This window comes from Pithys albifrons, chromosome 3, assembly GCF_047495875.1.
Source record: "Pithys albifrons albifrons isolate INPA30051 chromosome 3, PitAlb_v1, whole genome shotgun sequence".
NCBI lineage: Eukaryota > Metazoa > Chordata > Aves > Passeriformes > Thamnophilidae > Pithys > Pithys albifrons.
Window position 1 is genome coordinate 40,083,590 of NC_092460.1, and position 16,478 is coordinate 40,100,067.

Here is a 16,478-nt window from a genome sequence, read left to right on the forward strand (position 1 = left end):
TTTGTCAGTAGAGTGCAGCAGTTTTCAGATAGGTTGGAGGAGAAAACCACTTATTCTTCTCTGCCTAGTATAACATAAGATTTTACTACTTCTTTCCCAAAAGGACTTCATTGGGTTTTTCTTTTGTTATTGCTTTTTATTTGTTTTTGGGGGTAATGAGGGTATTTTGTGTGTGCTTTTGTTTTGCTTGTTGTTGGTTTGGATTGGGTTTTGTTGTTGTTGTCTGCTGTTGGGTTTTGATTTAGTCCCTTAAGAGTAAAATAAAATTAGTAGAAAATCAGGAATTCAAATACCCATGTATCCTACAGAACATGAATCTCAGGAGCATCACTTACTGTTTCAACTGGTCGTTATCCTCCTTTGTTTTCCCAAAATGCAAGTGTATCCTCCCTTTCTGCTCCTGCCAATAGATCAGCGGATACTTCTTTTGTTTAGCATGTATAAAATAACCTTTTTCCTTCTTGCTTCATCCCACCCTCAGAGTTGTGCAACAAACCTATGGATGTCATGTTTCTTCTGGATGGAAGTTCCAATATTGGAGCAGCAGAGTTCGAGGAAATGAAAAACTTTGTGCGGGCATTTATTGAAAGTGTTGTGATCAGTATGTACCTGTCTTTTAACTAAAGCAGGGGAAGATCTTTTGTATTCTTGACGAGCACCTTGGTTGATGCTGTCCTGTAAACCTGAGTGTTCCAAACAAGCTAAAGGGTCCCTGTGACTGGATGGCGATTTACCTGAATGTGATTGTGACAGAAAAGCAAAAATACCTGTTTTTTATTCAGTTCTGGATTGGGTTTGGCATACATGAAAATAATAATTCACGTTCTCTTCTGGCCCAAGAATGGGTAATTCAGAGGGTTTTTGCTTCAGGTTTGGCCTGACTGCAAGGTTTTGGTCTTTGTGTTCCTTTGTACCAAGTCCATCCATGTGGCAGGAGATGCACAGAATCCTGTGTTTTCCCAGTAGCATTTAACAAACCTGGTTTTTTTGTTTGTTTGTTTGTTTTTCAATTAGTATTCTACTTTTTCAGTTCAGCATTAAACTATTTCCAGGGCACAACTGCCACTACTGATGGTGTTTCCCACTGAGTGTTGACAATTTCATATTTTGCCTGTGCTTCCAGAAGAGGTGATGATTAGCAGTGCTTGTGCTAATTAGAGAGGTCATAGAGTTAAAATACAGCATTTCTGTATGTGTAGAATCACTTAGTTTTTTTAGAGATCAGACATGGAAGATATTCTGATTATGAAAATTGTGTTCATCATGGTATAAAGAAGCAAGACAAGTGAAATAAACACAAACTATACAATAAAGAAGAGACAGTTTCTGTCAGTCTAGTTTTTTTCCTTACCTTTGAAGCCTGTAATAGCAAATGGTGCATCATTATCAAAAGGACAACAATAATCTAGCTATGAAATGATTCCTCTCTGGAAAAACTATAAAATGTAGATTGCAACCAATATTCAGATCAATACAGGGCTGCTGGGTAGATGAAATAACAATAATTAACTTAAATCATAAATGCGTTGCAAAGAGTTGGAAAAGACTAATTGTATTCCATATATAGATATCTTCAGTACACAGTAGAAGTCCTTCTAAGGCCATGGAGAGGTATAGCCAGTCATTACAAACGATGTATTGGCTGGTTCAATTCTGCAAATCTGATAGTTTTTGACTATCTATATCAACTCTCTCAACAATTTTATTCATACTTCTTACAGAATGTATAATCAGAACCAGGGTGCCAGAGAAAAGCAGGACTTGGAATTTCTCTTTGTTCCCTTGTGCAGCTCAAGCTCCCTGGGTGCACTATGGCCCCATGTATGTCACTCCAGTGATGTATGTCAGAGGGAATTTTGCATGGGATAGAGTCATCCAGGGAGCTTGGCCCATCTGACAAATGGGGCATCAAACCACTGCATGTGCAAAACAGTGTGCGAGTAAAAAAAAAAAAAAGTTTAGATGATTTAAAAATGGAAAAGGAATAAGATTGGAGATGAGTGAAATGAAATTCTCCAATCACAAACAAATTGATTTGGTCTAAAATACTGCATACTGACTCCTACCAGAAAAGCAACTGTTTCCAGCAGTTGCATATTTTTTCACCTGAATATAGCTCAGTTTTGATCTTTTGATTGAAAATGCAGCTTTCACACTCTGATGGAAAATCACTGTCTAGCTGTGCTTGATGTAAGTCACAACAATGTATTCTTTAGATTTATTTTAAGGCATTCATATGCACTGCTTAAAGTGTTTATTTTCTGTTTTCTGCTTCAGGCAATACTTCAGTTCATGTGTCAGTTCTGCAATATGCCAGAGAAAATAATCTAGAAATCTCGTGGAACACTCCTCAGGAGACTGAAAGGCTTGTAGACATGGTGCAGTCCATTCAACAAAGGGAGCAAGGTCCCACCAGACTTGGTGAGTGATTTTGTGCATCTTGACTTTTTAAACAAAATGAGGATAAAACCCCCAAGAAATGCTAAATATAGCCTGACCCCAAGCACCAGTTTATGTCAATACTATTGTAGTAGCATTCTGCAGTAGGATTCTTAAGTTCTTTTTCTTCATTCATACCTTTACCATGTGTGCTTTTCTTGTTAAGGTTCAATTTTCTCTATTCGAGTGTATTAGTAGGTTACATGAATTATGGTTTATCTTAATGTGTTTTGGAAAGAAGCCTTAAAGTAATTCTCAGGATTTGCATTCATTATCTTTCAAGCAAGCAAAACATAATCAAGTGGTAACGACTTTGATCATTAACCTTTCAGTGCTGATTAGTTGATGAGACCTTTAGCAGCTGAACTGCTTGTGCTGACTTCAGTAGCTGCCCTTGCAGGTGTTTGTGCTGAGCCAGTGCAACCCATCTGGTTCCAAACCGAACAGTAGTTATATTCTGCGTGGTTAATTCCTTCATCCAAGTTGCTATGCTGGTTCCATGAGGAGTTAGGCTGGCACAAGGCTGGGGATGGTGTCGGGGAGAGGTGAGGAAGGATTGTCTAAGGCAACACCTTAGCTGAAGAGTTACTTCTGAAATGTCATCTTCTGTTCCAGACAACTGAAAAACATGTCCACTTCAATTTTCATGAGCTTAAATAGCACCCATATTTCCCACTGGGTCTGTGGAAGCTCAATGCACACACTTATATCAGTTGCAGGGTTTAGCAAAAAATGATTCTCCTGCAGCATATCTGATCTTTCACCAGATATCCTGAGAATTTTGTTCTTCTGGATTGGAACCACATTTGCTCTGGCAGACACCTAGCATTAGGGTCCTATAAGAGTTAAGGAATACACAGATTTTTAGGGTTGTTGGCCTACTTTGGATTGTAAAGAGTTATTGGTACAGAAAAGTGAGAAATAAAACCTGACTTCCATAGTTCGCAGGAGGATTAGCTATGATTGCTTTCTCAGCCTGGAGAAATAAAAATACCAGATGGCTGATGAGACTTCTATAGGCTCATTGTGGGATAAATTGTTACATACAAATAGATAAGTTTTGTGAAGCCTTCCATGTAATGTGCATAGAAAGCCACTCAAAACTGCAGGATAAACAGAGCAAACATGGCCTTTGGGAAATGAAATGGGAGAGGCAGCCACATGACATCCTCGTTAGTGATTTGTTTATGTCTCCTTGGAAAACACTCAGAGACCATGATGAGGGATGTGGTGTGATGAACCAAAGTGGAATAGAGTAGAAGTAGTTCCTCCCAAATGAAGTAATGAAAATAAGTCACTGCGGTGCTGTCCTGCACCTTGTAATGGGTGTGAATGGGGCTGGCTGTGCAGGAGGCAGCATCCCTGGGAAAGGCACAGCCATTCTTTGTGTTTGTGCTCCGGCTTCTGGGAAGGCAGAGCCTGCTGGAGAAATGTAGGTGGCTCAGGCTGGATGTTACAGTTCCTTAGGTGGCTTTGAAAATCTTTTCTAGCCTTGATCAGGATATACACATCAAAAATGTCATTACTATCAGACTGGAGATGTTTCTTCTCATTTGCACTGGTTTCCCTATGGTGGAAGCACAGTCTAGTGTGGTGTTTGTTCTGCCTTTGCTGATGCAAATCACGCTAATTTGGTCAAAAAAGCTTATGTGCAGAGAGCAGCTGTAGGCGCTGTTGCCATTGCTGCAGTAAGCATTTCATTTTTTGCTTGATTTAACCACAAGGAAACTCCAAGAGAGAGAGACCTTTTAGTAGTAAGAAATAATGATAAAGTACAACATATTCCAGGCTATAGGAAGACCAGAAAAAAGCAGCCTAAACCACAAAGCTTTCCCATGCTTATGCAGTGGGGATATTCAATAACATGAGGCAAATTTTGGCTTAAGTAGCCTATCAAGAAGCAGCTCTGGGGATATTCAGACACCATGAAATTTTGTACAACTTCGCATAAGAAACAACTGAGGGGAAAAATAAGGGAGAAAACTGACTGCAAGAAGAGCTGACTGAATAAGCCTTCATTCAGCTCAAAAGTGAGCTGTGTAAGAGAACTGAGAACACATAAACATGCCTCTGTTCAGCATTTGGGGGTGTTTAGGACAGTCACATGGAGCACATTGAGCCATCCCTACAGTAAATACTGCTTAACACTTTGTAAAAACATGACTTTGCTTGCTTGTTGTCCTAGTAAAAAGTCAGTCATCTAGGGTGACATTTCCCATGCCCATTGCCTGCCTCGGACTCAGAATCTGGAGGAAGCATGATCTGTGTGGCTCAGCTGTATTAAAAGCAACATCAGGGAAAGAAATGTGTGTTCCCCACCACCAAATAAAAAAACCTCCTTCAATATTTTTACTTTCTGCAGTTACGAACATATTTGATTAGCAGCATTCAGCTTTAGTGTCATGATTAAGAAAGTATAAATGTCTTTCTTCTAAACTTCCCTTTGGTTTAGATGGCATGGGCCCACCATAGCACTTTTCCTCATGCAGATCTGTGCCCCAAGTGATGTGGTTTATATAGAATTCCCAAAATCTTGTCTCCTCATCACCTACCCAAGGCTGTGGAGGGCTCCCATCCCCTGACAGAAATCTTCACTTGTTTTCCACTAGTGTTTCTGAACAACTTTCTGAACCCAGCTTTGGGTTCCTACTTAATCTCTTGCCTGAACTAATTTAATTCACTGTCCTCCACTTTTTTAATTCACTTTTTGCTTGCTTGTTTTTTGTAGGTAATTTCTTACAAGGTTTGTGAGTTGAATGTGCTCCTGCTGGAGCCTGGGATCATCAAAAGCCCTTGGTAGTAAAAGAAGTGCAGGATTTGTGACCTGCAGAGACAGAAAAGCAGAAGAGAGGGTTTTGGGCATGCTCCTTTCAGTGGTGGTGGGATATTGGACTGATAGATTTGTGCTGCTCTTTAAAAAAATCCAGGTATTCTGTTAATTGACACATATTAATGCCAGAATATCAATGTGCTAATAGATGACTGTCTAAAGCACAGGGTCAGTTCGCAATAGCTAATTTGTTTCAAAATTGAAATATTCTTCTATTTTTGATTAAAAATCCCAATTCAATATCAAGACCCTGAATTAAGATATCAAGACCACCTACAGGATTATGGAGCAACCTGATTAAGTGAAAGGTGCCCCTGATTGGAACTAGATGATATCTAAGGTCTCTCCCAACCCAAACCATTTTTTGTTTCTATGTTTATAATCATGGGGGATTACTCCTTATTAGACAAATCCTTGGTTCAGTAGATCCAATCTGGAATATCCACCACCCAGGTAGTATTGGCTTCTTCTATATCACTTCAAGGTCTGAGGAAACCTTTCTTTTTTATTTCTTTCCCAGGCAGCTTTCTGGACTTGTGGAGATCTCTTGCAGTTCTTTTTTTTTTTTTTGTCAAGATGTTGCAGAAATGTTAGAGAAACCACTGACCCCACTTAAGGCACTGATTCAGAAGTTCTCAGCAGAAACCTCCATCTCTTTGGAATCTTCTGTCTGTCACAACTCCACAGACCCTCATGGGAGCTTTACATTTCATTCCTCATTTCAGACAAAATTAAAGACAATAATTGCAAAGGTTGCTCCTAGGAAGTTTCTGCTTTCTCTGGGGCATCTGCCAAACCATTAAACGTCTGTGTGTTCCAGATTGGCTTATGCTGGGAGGAATCTTCATTTTTATTTTTTGGGTATATTTCAAACACTTCTAGGGCACCTCGTGCTCTTTCAATTCATTCCATGATTTTCATAATTGCTCCCAAATGAATATCTGTGATTCAGAGTAGCATACCTTTTACACATTTTTCATCCTCCATACAAATCATTATTGAAACTGTTCAATAAGGCAGAATCTAGTGTAATTCCCTGTAGACTCCCAGTAAACACCTCCAACCATACTCAAGAGATTGTCTTTTGTCCTTAAAGCTTGTTTATGTCCATTTAATCAGCTTTCAGTCTTGGCAGGAATGTCTACACAAACCATTCTGAATTATTACTTCAGAATACAAGTCTAGCTTAAATGTCCATCAGGTAATTAAAAATAAAATCAGGAAAAAAATTATTCAGCTCATTAGCCCATATTGAATAATCTTGTTGAATTCAACCAAAGAAGGTTCTTACAAAGCCCTTTCCAACTGTCAGAAGTTGAGCATTGGATGTTCATGGTCTTAGCTTAGAGGGTCACGCAGTAGTGTCATCTTCTTTCCTCCCTCTCTGTTGGCCTTGCTTTAATGATTATTCCAAATATGCCTTTTTTTCTTCTACCTCTATAGTGTCAATAAGACAGGAGTGTATCAGCACTGGAAGATGGAGAGAAGGTGCTGGCAACTTTTGGAATGACTGAAATGCCTTTTGATTTAGAAATGCCTTTTCTAAAGCAGCCAATATAGATCAACTGGTGTTTTGTTTTCTCTTTTGATTTATTTGCATTTTTTCCCTGGTCAAACCCTCCTGACTGAGCTGCAAGGGCTTGGTGCTCCTGCAAGCCAGGTCTTTTTGTTCAGTTCAGATTTGAGAAGGGGGTTTGTTCATATGAGGAATTAATTGTGGCCATTATTCCTGTTAGGGCCACTGCAAGTGTAATGTGTTAGAAGGCAGTAGGAGAAGAGGAGCAAGAAGTCAGGGACAGACAGACACACATTCCCCATCGTGTCTGCTGCATAGATATTTTATTGTGTGTCATGCAGCTCTCAGTTCTGTTCTTCTCCTGCATGCATTGAAGGCTTTTGGCTTTGAGATTTTCGTCTTGGTTTCTCATGGATAAGGATGTCTAATGCCTAAAATACATGTGAGTTTAGAAGTGATTTTGCTTCTAAAGCCCATTTGTTGCTTTTCTTCTTTTTTCTTTTTTTTTCTTTTTTTTTTTTTTTGGTAGCACCTTGTGTATGTGAGAAACAGAAGCCATTTGTAAAAACAATACGAGTGTAACATAATTTACTCTTGTATTCAGTATGTGGAAACATGCTGGCTGCTAGTCTGGGCTTAGGGTTGCATGCACGCACAGAGAAAATGCTTAAAAATGTGCAACCAACCCTTAAACCCCATCAGAGACCTCCCATTCAATGCACTGGAGCTTGTGGGTTGCCCCTTGTCAGTACTGCCAAATGATGTTTTGTCTGGCACAGGTTGCCCAGAGAAGCTGTGGCTGCCACATCCCTGGAAGTGTCCAAGGCCAGACTGGATGGGGCTCTGAGCAACCTGGGCTAGTGGAAGGTGTCCCTGCCTATGGTGGGGGGTTGGAATGGGATGATCTTTAATGGCCCTTCTAACCCAACCCATTTTGTGATTCTCTCCATATTTCTGTGCTGTGGACACTCTTCCAAGTCTTAAAACAGCCTTGTGCTTGGTGTTGTTTATGTCAGTGTAAACATGTTAATATTTCTTTATTGGGATGGAAATGTCAGTTTACTGTTGTGTTATGGTCTCACAGTAAGAACATGTTCACCTTGGTTGGTTTGGTAGCAGTCAATAATTTTTATTGTGGCCTTTGAGGGATTTGTTATTTCCCTCTGTGGTGAGATAGAGAGATAAACAGCTGAGAAGTGACTGCTTCCAGCTTGGGATGGGGACTTTCTGAGTCCCACTGACAGGACAAAAGTGTTCCTTTGCTCATGTCTTCAGACACCTGGCTCTTTTCTCTAAAGCTGGCTTCAAAATAAAGGGATAAATCCAAAGAGTTTTTAGTATGCTAAACCAAATTTTCCATGCATTAAAATGAGGAAATGTTTTGTGGAACTTTGAAATAGTCACTGGTTCTGTTGCAATGGTACTTGATTTCTTTATAAGAAATTGTAAAAATAATGGATTTTCCTTTACAAATATGTATGGAAGTATCTGAAAATTTTCAGAATTAATGCAAAAAAGGAAAAGCAAGATGGAGCAGCTGGTGACCACACCAACCATGCAAAAGTCAAAGGGTCATTAAAAAGAAAAGGCAAACACAGAAATTTTGGGTACTTTTCACAAATTGAATGAAAAATCATTTATGATTCTTCCTGTGAAAATGTTTAATTTAAAATATTTGAAAGTTAAAACCTGAAACACTTTTTCTTTTTTTTTTTTTTTTTGGTAATTATTTATGGGACAAAAGGGAAATGAGATAATCTTCTGGCATGGTGACCATCTTGGATCAATCTCAGGGTTTTGGAATATAGTCATAATAATTTTCTAAGTTTTGTTTTATGCTGAGTTATTTATAGCTAACCTGCCATTCTGCATCTGACATCCACCTCTACAGACACAAAACCAATTGTAACACGGGTTATGAGACAGATGTAGAGGACATGAGTTAATACATGGGGTTAGTTAATTTTTTGGGGTCAGTAATAGTAGTTTGTGAAATGGAATTGCCATCACCTAAATAATAACAATGTTTTAAAATGTGTGTTGGTGCAAGTAGAAAAACATTCAAAATTTTGAGGTTTTCACTGAACAGAAACACAAAAGTGTTTTTATTTCATATGTAAAATATAATTCAGAATTATAGTGGGGATGAAAATTAAATTATAGTAATAAAATGAATCTAAATAAAAGGTAATCATTGCACAGTAAGAAACAGAAGAGAGAAATCCTATTTTGTTCTTAAATACTGTTGAAAGCTTTATGTTGAATTTGATTTAAACAAACATGAATCTTCCCATTTGAAAACTTGGGCTTGGGAAAATACATGACCTTTTCTAGAGAGGAGATTTATAGTAGAGGCAACAATAGATGAGAGATGGAAGCTTAAAAAAGGAGTAATTGATGTGGTTCCTATTCATGCTGTAGGTCAGAGAAGCTCCTGGTTGGTCCCAGCTCTTTAGCTGTGGGCAGCTGTGTGGAGAGATGAACACGAAGCTGGGGCTCTGTGGAGGAAACTGTGATAATGGACTAATGGAGAAAAAAGTTGCTGGATAAATTGGAAAGGGGATATGAGGATGTCAGTCAGGAACTGAAGGGGATATGGGACAACAGGAAAGGGTGGGGAAAACAACAGGGTTTGAGAAGGGAACTTCACCTCCAAATCTGTGCTGTGGCAAAGGAAACATTTGGGCTTTTTTTTTTTTTTCAGATAGCTATTCTAGGCTAGATTCTTCCAAGGAGTAAATTCTTCCTGAAACTTATTAAAACCTTGTAGAATATCCAACAGTTGTTGCCATGCCGACATGGAATCTCAGAATGGTTTGTGTTGGAAGGGACCTGGAAGATCATCTCATTCCAAACCCCCTACCGTGGGCAGGGATGCCACCCACTAGCCCAGGTTGCTCAGAGCCCCATCCAGCCTGGCTTTGAACACTTCCAGGGATGTGGCAGCCACAGCTTCTCTGGGCAACCTGTTCCACCACGCTCTGAATGAAAAAATTCTTCCTTACATCAAATCTAAATATTTCCTCTTTTAGTTTAAAACCACTCCCCCTTGTCCTGTCACTGTCTGCCCATGTAAAAACTCCCTCTCCCTCTTTTTCATAAGCTCCCTTTAAGTACTGGAAGGCTGCCTGGACTCTTCTCCTCTCCAGGCTGGGTAACCCCAGCTCTCTCAGCCTTATCGATAGCCAGTGTGCTGAGTGAGATTCCTAGAGGTTCTTCCTGCTTGCAGCAGCTTGGGAAAAGGATCTTTGCTTCTATCACTGAAAAAAGTTGGGTGACATGATGCAAGAGGACATAAAGTACCAAGTGCTGAGTGTGCTAAGGTATACTGAGGGTGTGCTGGTGATTTATCTACAGTCTGACTTCCAGTGTTTTGCAAATATGTTAGCTATTATAAATTGTGGAGTGAATTCCTCAGGCAAACCTATTTCTGCTCCACAGTTATTGCAGATTACCAAGAGGAACTAGTCTTTCAAGTGTTTATTATTCACCAGTCACTGTTTGCCCTGAATGTCACATCACTCACCCTGTACCGTTTCTACTTCCTGACCTGATAACGTCCAAGCCTAAAGGGAGCTTTTAAGAAAGCTGGATATTGTGGTTCCCAGTATAAATATTTGTGCAAATACATGTCTAAATGCAAGTACTAACAAAGTGCTCTCTTGCTGAGGTCATGATATTTAAGAAAAATTTGCCTGAGTGTTCACAGATGTTAAATGAAAGGGCAGCAGTTTCCAGCTTGTGATTTGCTAGCTAAGGTAGAATTTGTTTGCAAGTTTTGTGGAGTCTGTTGTGTTTTTCTTGGGTGTTTTTTGTTCTTAATATGAATCACCCAGCTATGTTATGGGTTACTCTGAGTTCAGAGAGGTTGCTTGTAGTAGGGAGGCAAGGTATGCTTTTCGCACCCATACAAAAAGTTGAGGAAATCAGGGAAGCACTAGATCTTCCCCTAGGAACAGAGCAACTTGTCTGTACAGCTCGGCATGATGTGAAGTTGTGGATCAGATCGCCACTGGGTGTCACTGTTGTTTGGCAATTGGGAAATAAGGACACTATATCCTTTCCTTTAGTAGTTACCTTTTCCAGAAGGATTATTGTTGTGTGACACTAAAGTGAGGAGCATAACTTTATTCTCGTGGCTAAGAAAGACAGTAAAGTTCCTGTGACTGCAGAAACTGGAGAGCTGAGGATGATCCTCCTGTGTTGGGATGTTTAGTTGTACTGGAAAGTCCATAATAGCTGAGATCTTTCATGTAGCAGTAGTAAAGCAGGCATTAAAAAATCCTTTAAGAATAAGTATTTTTCAGTACCTGCTAATATAATTCATTAATAGTAAAGTAAGATTTAGTTTTACAGTCTCCGCTGAGTTTTCTGTCACATCTCTTATTTATTTCTCCATTTCTTCTTAGGAAATGCCGTCAATTTTGTAGTCCAGAATGCAATGTCAGAACCCCATGGCGGGAGACCCAGCGCATCAAAGGTTGCCATAGTCATTGTGTCAGGGAGATCAGAAGACACTGTGGAGGCTGCTGCTCTCTCTGCAAGACTGAACAGTAAATCTCCTTTCACTGTCACTGGTTTTGAGTAGATTTGTTGCTTTTAAAGTAATGCACTATAAAAAAAGGTGAAAAATGAAGACACTGGTATGTTCATGTAAGTTCTGACCTTACTGTGTAGGATGTTCTGGTGAGAAACAGACCTGAACAAAATGTGCCTGATGAAGATGCCTTTGAGTTACAGGTAACTTCAGGATCAATCTGCAGTTTAAGCTGAAAAGCTTCCACAGGCTTCACACATTAGTGGAATTTCATTTTCCAAGGTACTGCAGATTGACAGGGATGACAGAAAAGTTATCATAGAATCATAGAATCAATTGGGTTGGAAAAGACCTCCAAGATCATCGAGTCCAACCCTTGGTCCAACTCTAGTCCATTTACTAGATCATGGCACTCAGCGCCACGTCCAATCTGCGTTTAAAAATCTCTAGGGATGGTGAATCCACCACCTCTCTGGGCAGCCCATTCCAATGCCTGATTACTCTCTCTGGAAAGAATTTTTTTCTGATATCCAACTTAAATTTCCCCTGGCAGAGCTTAAGCCCGTGCCCCCTTGTCCTATTGCTGAGTGCCTGGGAGAAGAGACCAGCCCCCACCTGGCTAGAACTTCCCTTCAGGTAGTTCTAGACAGTGCTGAGGTCACCTCTGAGCCTCCTCTTCTCCAGGCTAAACAACCCCAGCTCCCTCAGCCTCTCCCCATAGGGCTTGTGCTCCAGTCCCTTCACCAGCCTTGTTGCTCTTCTCTGGACTCGCTCCAGCACCTCAATATCCTTCCTGAACTGAGAGGCCCAGAACTGAACACAGTACTCAAGGTGTGGCCTCACCAATGCAGAGTGCAGGGGAAGGATCACTGCCCTGGGCCTGCTGGCCACGCTAGTTTGGATCCAGGCCAGGATCCCATTGGCCTTCTTGGCCACCTGGGCACACTGTTGGCTCATGTTGAGCTTCCTGTCAATTAGTACTCCAAGGTCCCTTTCTGCTTGGCTGCTCTCCAGCCACTCTGTGCCCAGCCTGTAGCGCTGCAGGGGGTTATTGTGGCCAAAGTGCAGGACCCGGCACTTGGCCTTATTGAACTTCATCCCATTGGAATCAGCCCATCTCTCAAGTCTATCCAGATCCCTCTGCAGAGCCCTCCTGCCTTCCAGCAGATCGACACTCCCTCCCAGCTTGGTGTCATCAGCAAATTTGCTGATGATGGACTCAATCCCCTCATCTAAATCATCAATAAAGATGTTAAACAGGACTGGACCCAGTACAGACCCCTGGGGAACACCACTGGTGACTGGCCGCCAGCTGGATGCAGCTCCATTCACCAGCACTCTCTGGGCCTCACCCTCCAGCCAGCTCTTAATCCAGGAGAGGGTACACTTGTCCAGGCCATGGGCTAGCAGCTTTTCCAGGAGTATATTATGGGAGACAGTGTCAAAAGTCTTGCTGAATTTCAGATAGACCACATCCACAGCCTTCCCCTCATCCACCAGGTGGGTCACCTGATCGTAAAAAGAGATCAGGTTGGTCAGACAGGACCTGCCCCTCCTAAATCCATGCTGGCTGGGTCTAATCCCTTGTCCACCCTGAAGGTGCTGTGTGATTGCACTCAGGATGAACTGCTCCATAACCCTGCCAGGCACGGAGGTCAGGCTGACAGTCCTGTAGTTGCCAGGTTCCTGCTTGCAGCCCTTTTTGTGGATTGGGGTGACATTGGCCAACCTCCAATCATCTTTAGACCTCCCCAGAGAGCCAGGACTGCTGGAAAATGATGGAGAGTGGTTTGGCAAGCTCTTCTGCCAGCTCCTTCATCACCCTGGGATGGATCCTGTCTGGTCCCATAGACTTGTTAGGATCCAGCTGGCTCAGTAAGTCGGTCACTATTTCCTCCTGGAATACAGGAGGGCTATTCAGCTCCCTCTCCCTGTCTACCAGCTCCAGAGGCCAGTTGTCTTGAGGGCCACCTGTCTTACTGGTGAAAACTGAGGCAAAGTAGGTGTTAAGTACCTCAGCCTTCTCCTCATCTTCCTTAACTATATTTTCCTCCAAGTCCAACAGTGAATGGAGGTTTTCCTTGCCCCTCCTTTTGTTATTAATGTATTTAAAAAGGGACTTTTTGTTATATCTAACTGAAATAGCCAAATTTACTTCAAATTCCACTTTTCTTTCCCTATTTTTTTTCCTGCATGACCTAGCTCTATCTGTAAATTCTTCGTAAGTAGCCAGCCCCTTTTTCCATAGTCTGTAAACTTTCTTTTTATCCCTGATTTCTTGCAGAATCTCCCTATTTAATCAAGCTGGCCGTCTTCCCCTCCGGCTGGCCTTTCAGCACACTGGTATAGCCTGTTGCTGTGCACTCAAAATTTCCTTCTTAAAACATGTCCATCCCTCCTGGACCCCCTTGCCTTTAAGGGTTGTTTCCCAGGGTATGCTCTGAATCAGTTTTTTGAATAGGCCAAAATCTGCTCTCCGGAAGTCCAAAGTAGAGGTTTTAATGGTGGCTCTCCTTACATCCCTGAGGACTGAAAATTCTATTATTTCATGGTCACTATGCCCCAGACAACCTCCAACCACTACATCATCTACCAGCCCCTCTCTGTTTGTAAACAGTAGGTCTAGCGAGGCCTTACCCCCGGTAGGCTCATTTACCAGTTGATGAAGGTAATTGTCCTCTATACACTCCAGAAACCTCCTTGACTGCCTCTTCTCTGCAGTATGAAGCTCCCAGCAGATATCTGGCAGGTTAAAGTCACCCACAAGAACAAGGGCTGGAGATTTTGAGACATCCACCAGCTGCTTGTAGAATAATTCATCTCCTTCATCATCCTGGTTGGGCGGTCTGTAACAGACTCCCGCAAGGGTGTCAGCCTTGTTGGCCTTGCCCCTGATTCTGGCCCACAGGCACTCAACCTTGTCACTGCTGACCTCAACTTCAACAGAGTCAAGAGACTCTCTAACATATAAAGCTACTCCTCCACCTCTCCTTCCCTGCCTGTCCTTTCTGAAGAGCTTGTACCCCTCCATAGCAGCACTCCAGTCATGTGAGTCATCCCACCACGTTTCTGTAACAGCAACTATGTCATAGTTTTCCTGCTGCACTATGGCTTCCAGCTCCTCTTGTTTGTTTCCCATACTGCGTGCATTGGTGTACATGCACTTCAGCTGGGCCATTGATTTCATTCTCAACTCGGGCTCTACGCCCTTAGGCCTATCTCTGGAGAGCCCAGTTGCCGCCCCTTCCCCCTTCAAACCTAGTTTAAAGCCCTCCTAACCAACCCTGCCAACTTATGGGCTACAGTTCTTTTGCCCTTCCTAGATAAATGAAGCCCATCTGCTTTGACGAGACTGGGCAACAAGGAGTTTGCCCCATGATCAAAAAACCCAAAATTTTGATGATAGCACCATCCTCTAAGCCACCTATTTGTAAGCTGGGCTTTCCTAAACCTCTCCTCATTCATCCCAGCTAGCACAGGAACTGAGACAATTACTACCTGTGCTCCTGTCCCCTGAAGAGATCGGGTCAGTGCCTTGAAATCTTTTTTAATTACTCTGGTACTCCTTTTATTAATGTCATCACTTCCAAGCTGGACAACCAACAGCGGGTAATAGTCTGAGGGTTGGATAAGCTTAGGAAGTCTTTTGGTAATATCCCTCACCCTGGCCCCGGGAAGGCAGCAAACTTCCCTGTGGGACAGGTCTGGCCGACATATAGGGCCCTCAGTTCCCCTCAGAAGGGAGTCACCGATGACAGCAACCCTTCTGTTTTTCCTCTTACCTGTAGTTGTAACCTGTCCAGTAGCCTGATGGTAACCAGAAGACCTTGTAGACAGATCCTCCTCCTGACTGTCCTCCAAGAGACTGTCCGAGTCCAGGGCCATATACCTGTTTTTTAAGGGCACCCTGGCAGGTGAAAGGGGTCAAGAGGGGGTGTTTTTGCCTCTATGACCAGGCACCTGTTTCCATTCGTCCCCATCCCTATGGTCTGTTCTGTCTGCCTGATGGCAGGAGGGGCTGGGCTTCACCATCTCCTGCTGGGCTTCCTTAGGAGTGGAAAGGGTGTGACTCCACCATTCAATTTCCCTTTCACTCTCCCTTATGTTTCTGAGCCTATCAACCTCTTCCTTTAGCTCTGCCACCAGACCCAGCAAATCATTCACCTGCTCACATCGTATGCAGGCGCTTCTCATACTGTCCTCTGGTAACAGGTCCAGGCTCAAACAGTCTATGCAGCCAGAGACCTGAGTGGCTGCATCCTTTTTTAGAGGGTTCTGTCTGTATTGACACCCCTCCACTGCTAACAGGAGCAACAGCTTTCATTTTTTTGGGGAGGCATGACTGCCATGAGCTGTGGGGAAAGGTAGAAAAGAGAAACAAACAGAAAAAAAAAAGGGCCGCAGAAATACCTAGGCTTATGCCCTGCCTGTGTGAACTGCCGTGCAAACTGCCGTGCCACGCCCTCACTGCCGTGCCCTGCCCCTGTTTGCCCGCTCCTGTTCACACGCTCCAGGTCGCTTGTGCTCCCTAGAGATGTTTTTAAAGCCTTCTCACTCTCCTGCTAACGAGCAAGCCACGCCTCCAACTCCCCTCTGAGTCACCTGCTGATAGCTGAAGGAGCAGCAAACAAGCCTGCCAGGGAATGAATTCAATACTGTTACAGTACAGTGAATCTTGAAAGGCTCACTGTAATTATATTTTAAAAATAAAATAAGAGGTTTTTAACACATTATGCACTGAGCTGTACAGGAATACACTTCTTCTATCAATGTGTCCTACATCATGATTTTTCAAGTTTTCTGGCTGTTATTCCTGTATCCCTCAGCTTCCTCAGGTGTGTTCATCTGACGAACTTTGACTTCCTTTGAAGGTTGCTTTGGGAGCTATTGAGTAAAGCATGGACTACATAACAACTATCAACTGTTATTTTTAATTAAGTGGTTTGAAAATAATCCAATTTCCATGTAACCGAAGAAAGAAAATAATATATTGAGACTTTTTACATTACAAAAGAAGTGAAGATGTTTTCATTAAATCTGCAGCTGCATTTTGTTGACCATGCATGAACTTACTATGCTTAAGATTAATAGAGCTCATCTTAGCTAATGCTGTAATTAGAGCATCACCATTTCAGCCCTTAAATGCCTTTAGCCAA

General features: G+C 42.2%; 1 protein-coding gene across 1 annotated transcript in view; it reads left to right on the top strand.

Annotated features, from left to right (window-relative positions):
- The window catches only part of VWF (von Willebrand factor), a 140,969-nt gene that overhangs the window by 72,386 nt on the left and 52,105 nt on the right, over positions 1-16,478 (top strand). Inside the window, exons 29-31 of the mRNA XM_071551468.1 lie at positions 482-601; positions 2,278-2,421; positions 11,195-11,338. Of these exons, the coding sequence (XP_071407569.1) occupies positions 482-601; positions 2,278-2,421; positions 11,195-11,338 (408 nt within the window). The remainder of the gene's footprint in view (positions 1-481; positions 602-2,277; positions 2,422-11,194; positions 11,339-16,478) is intronic.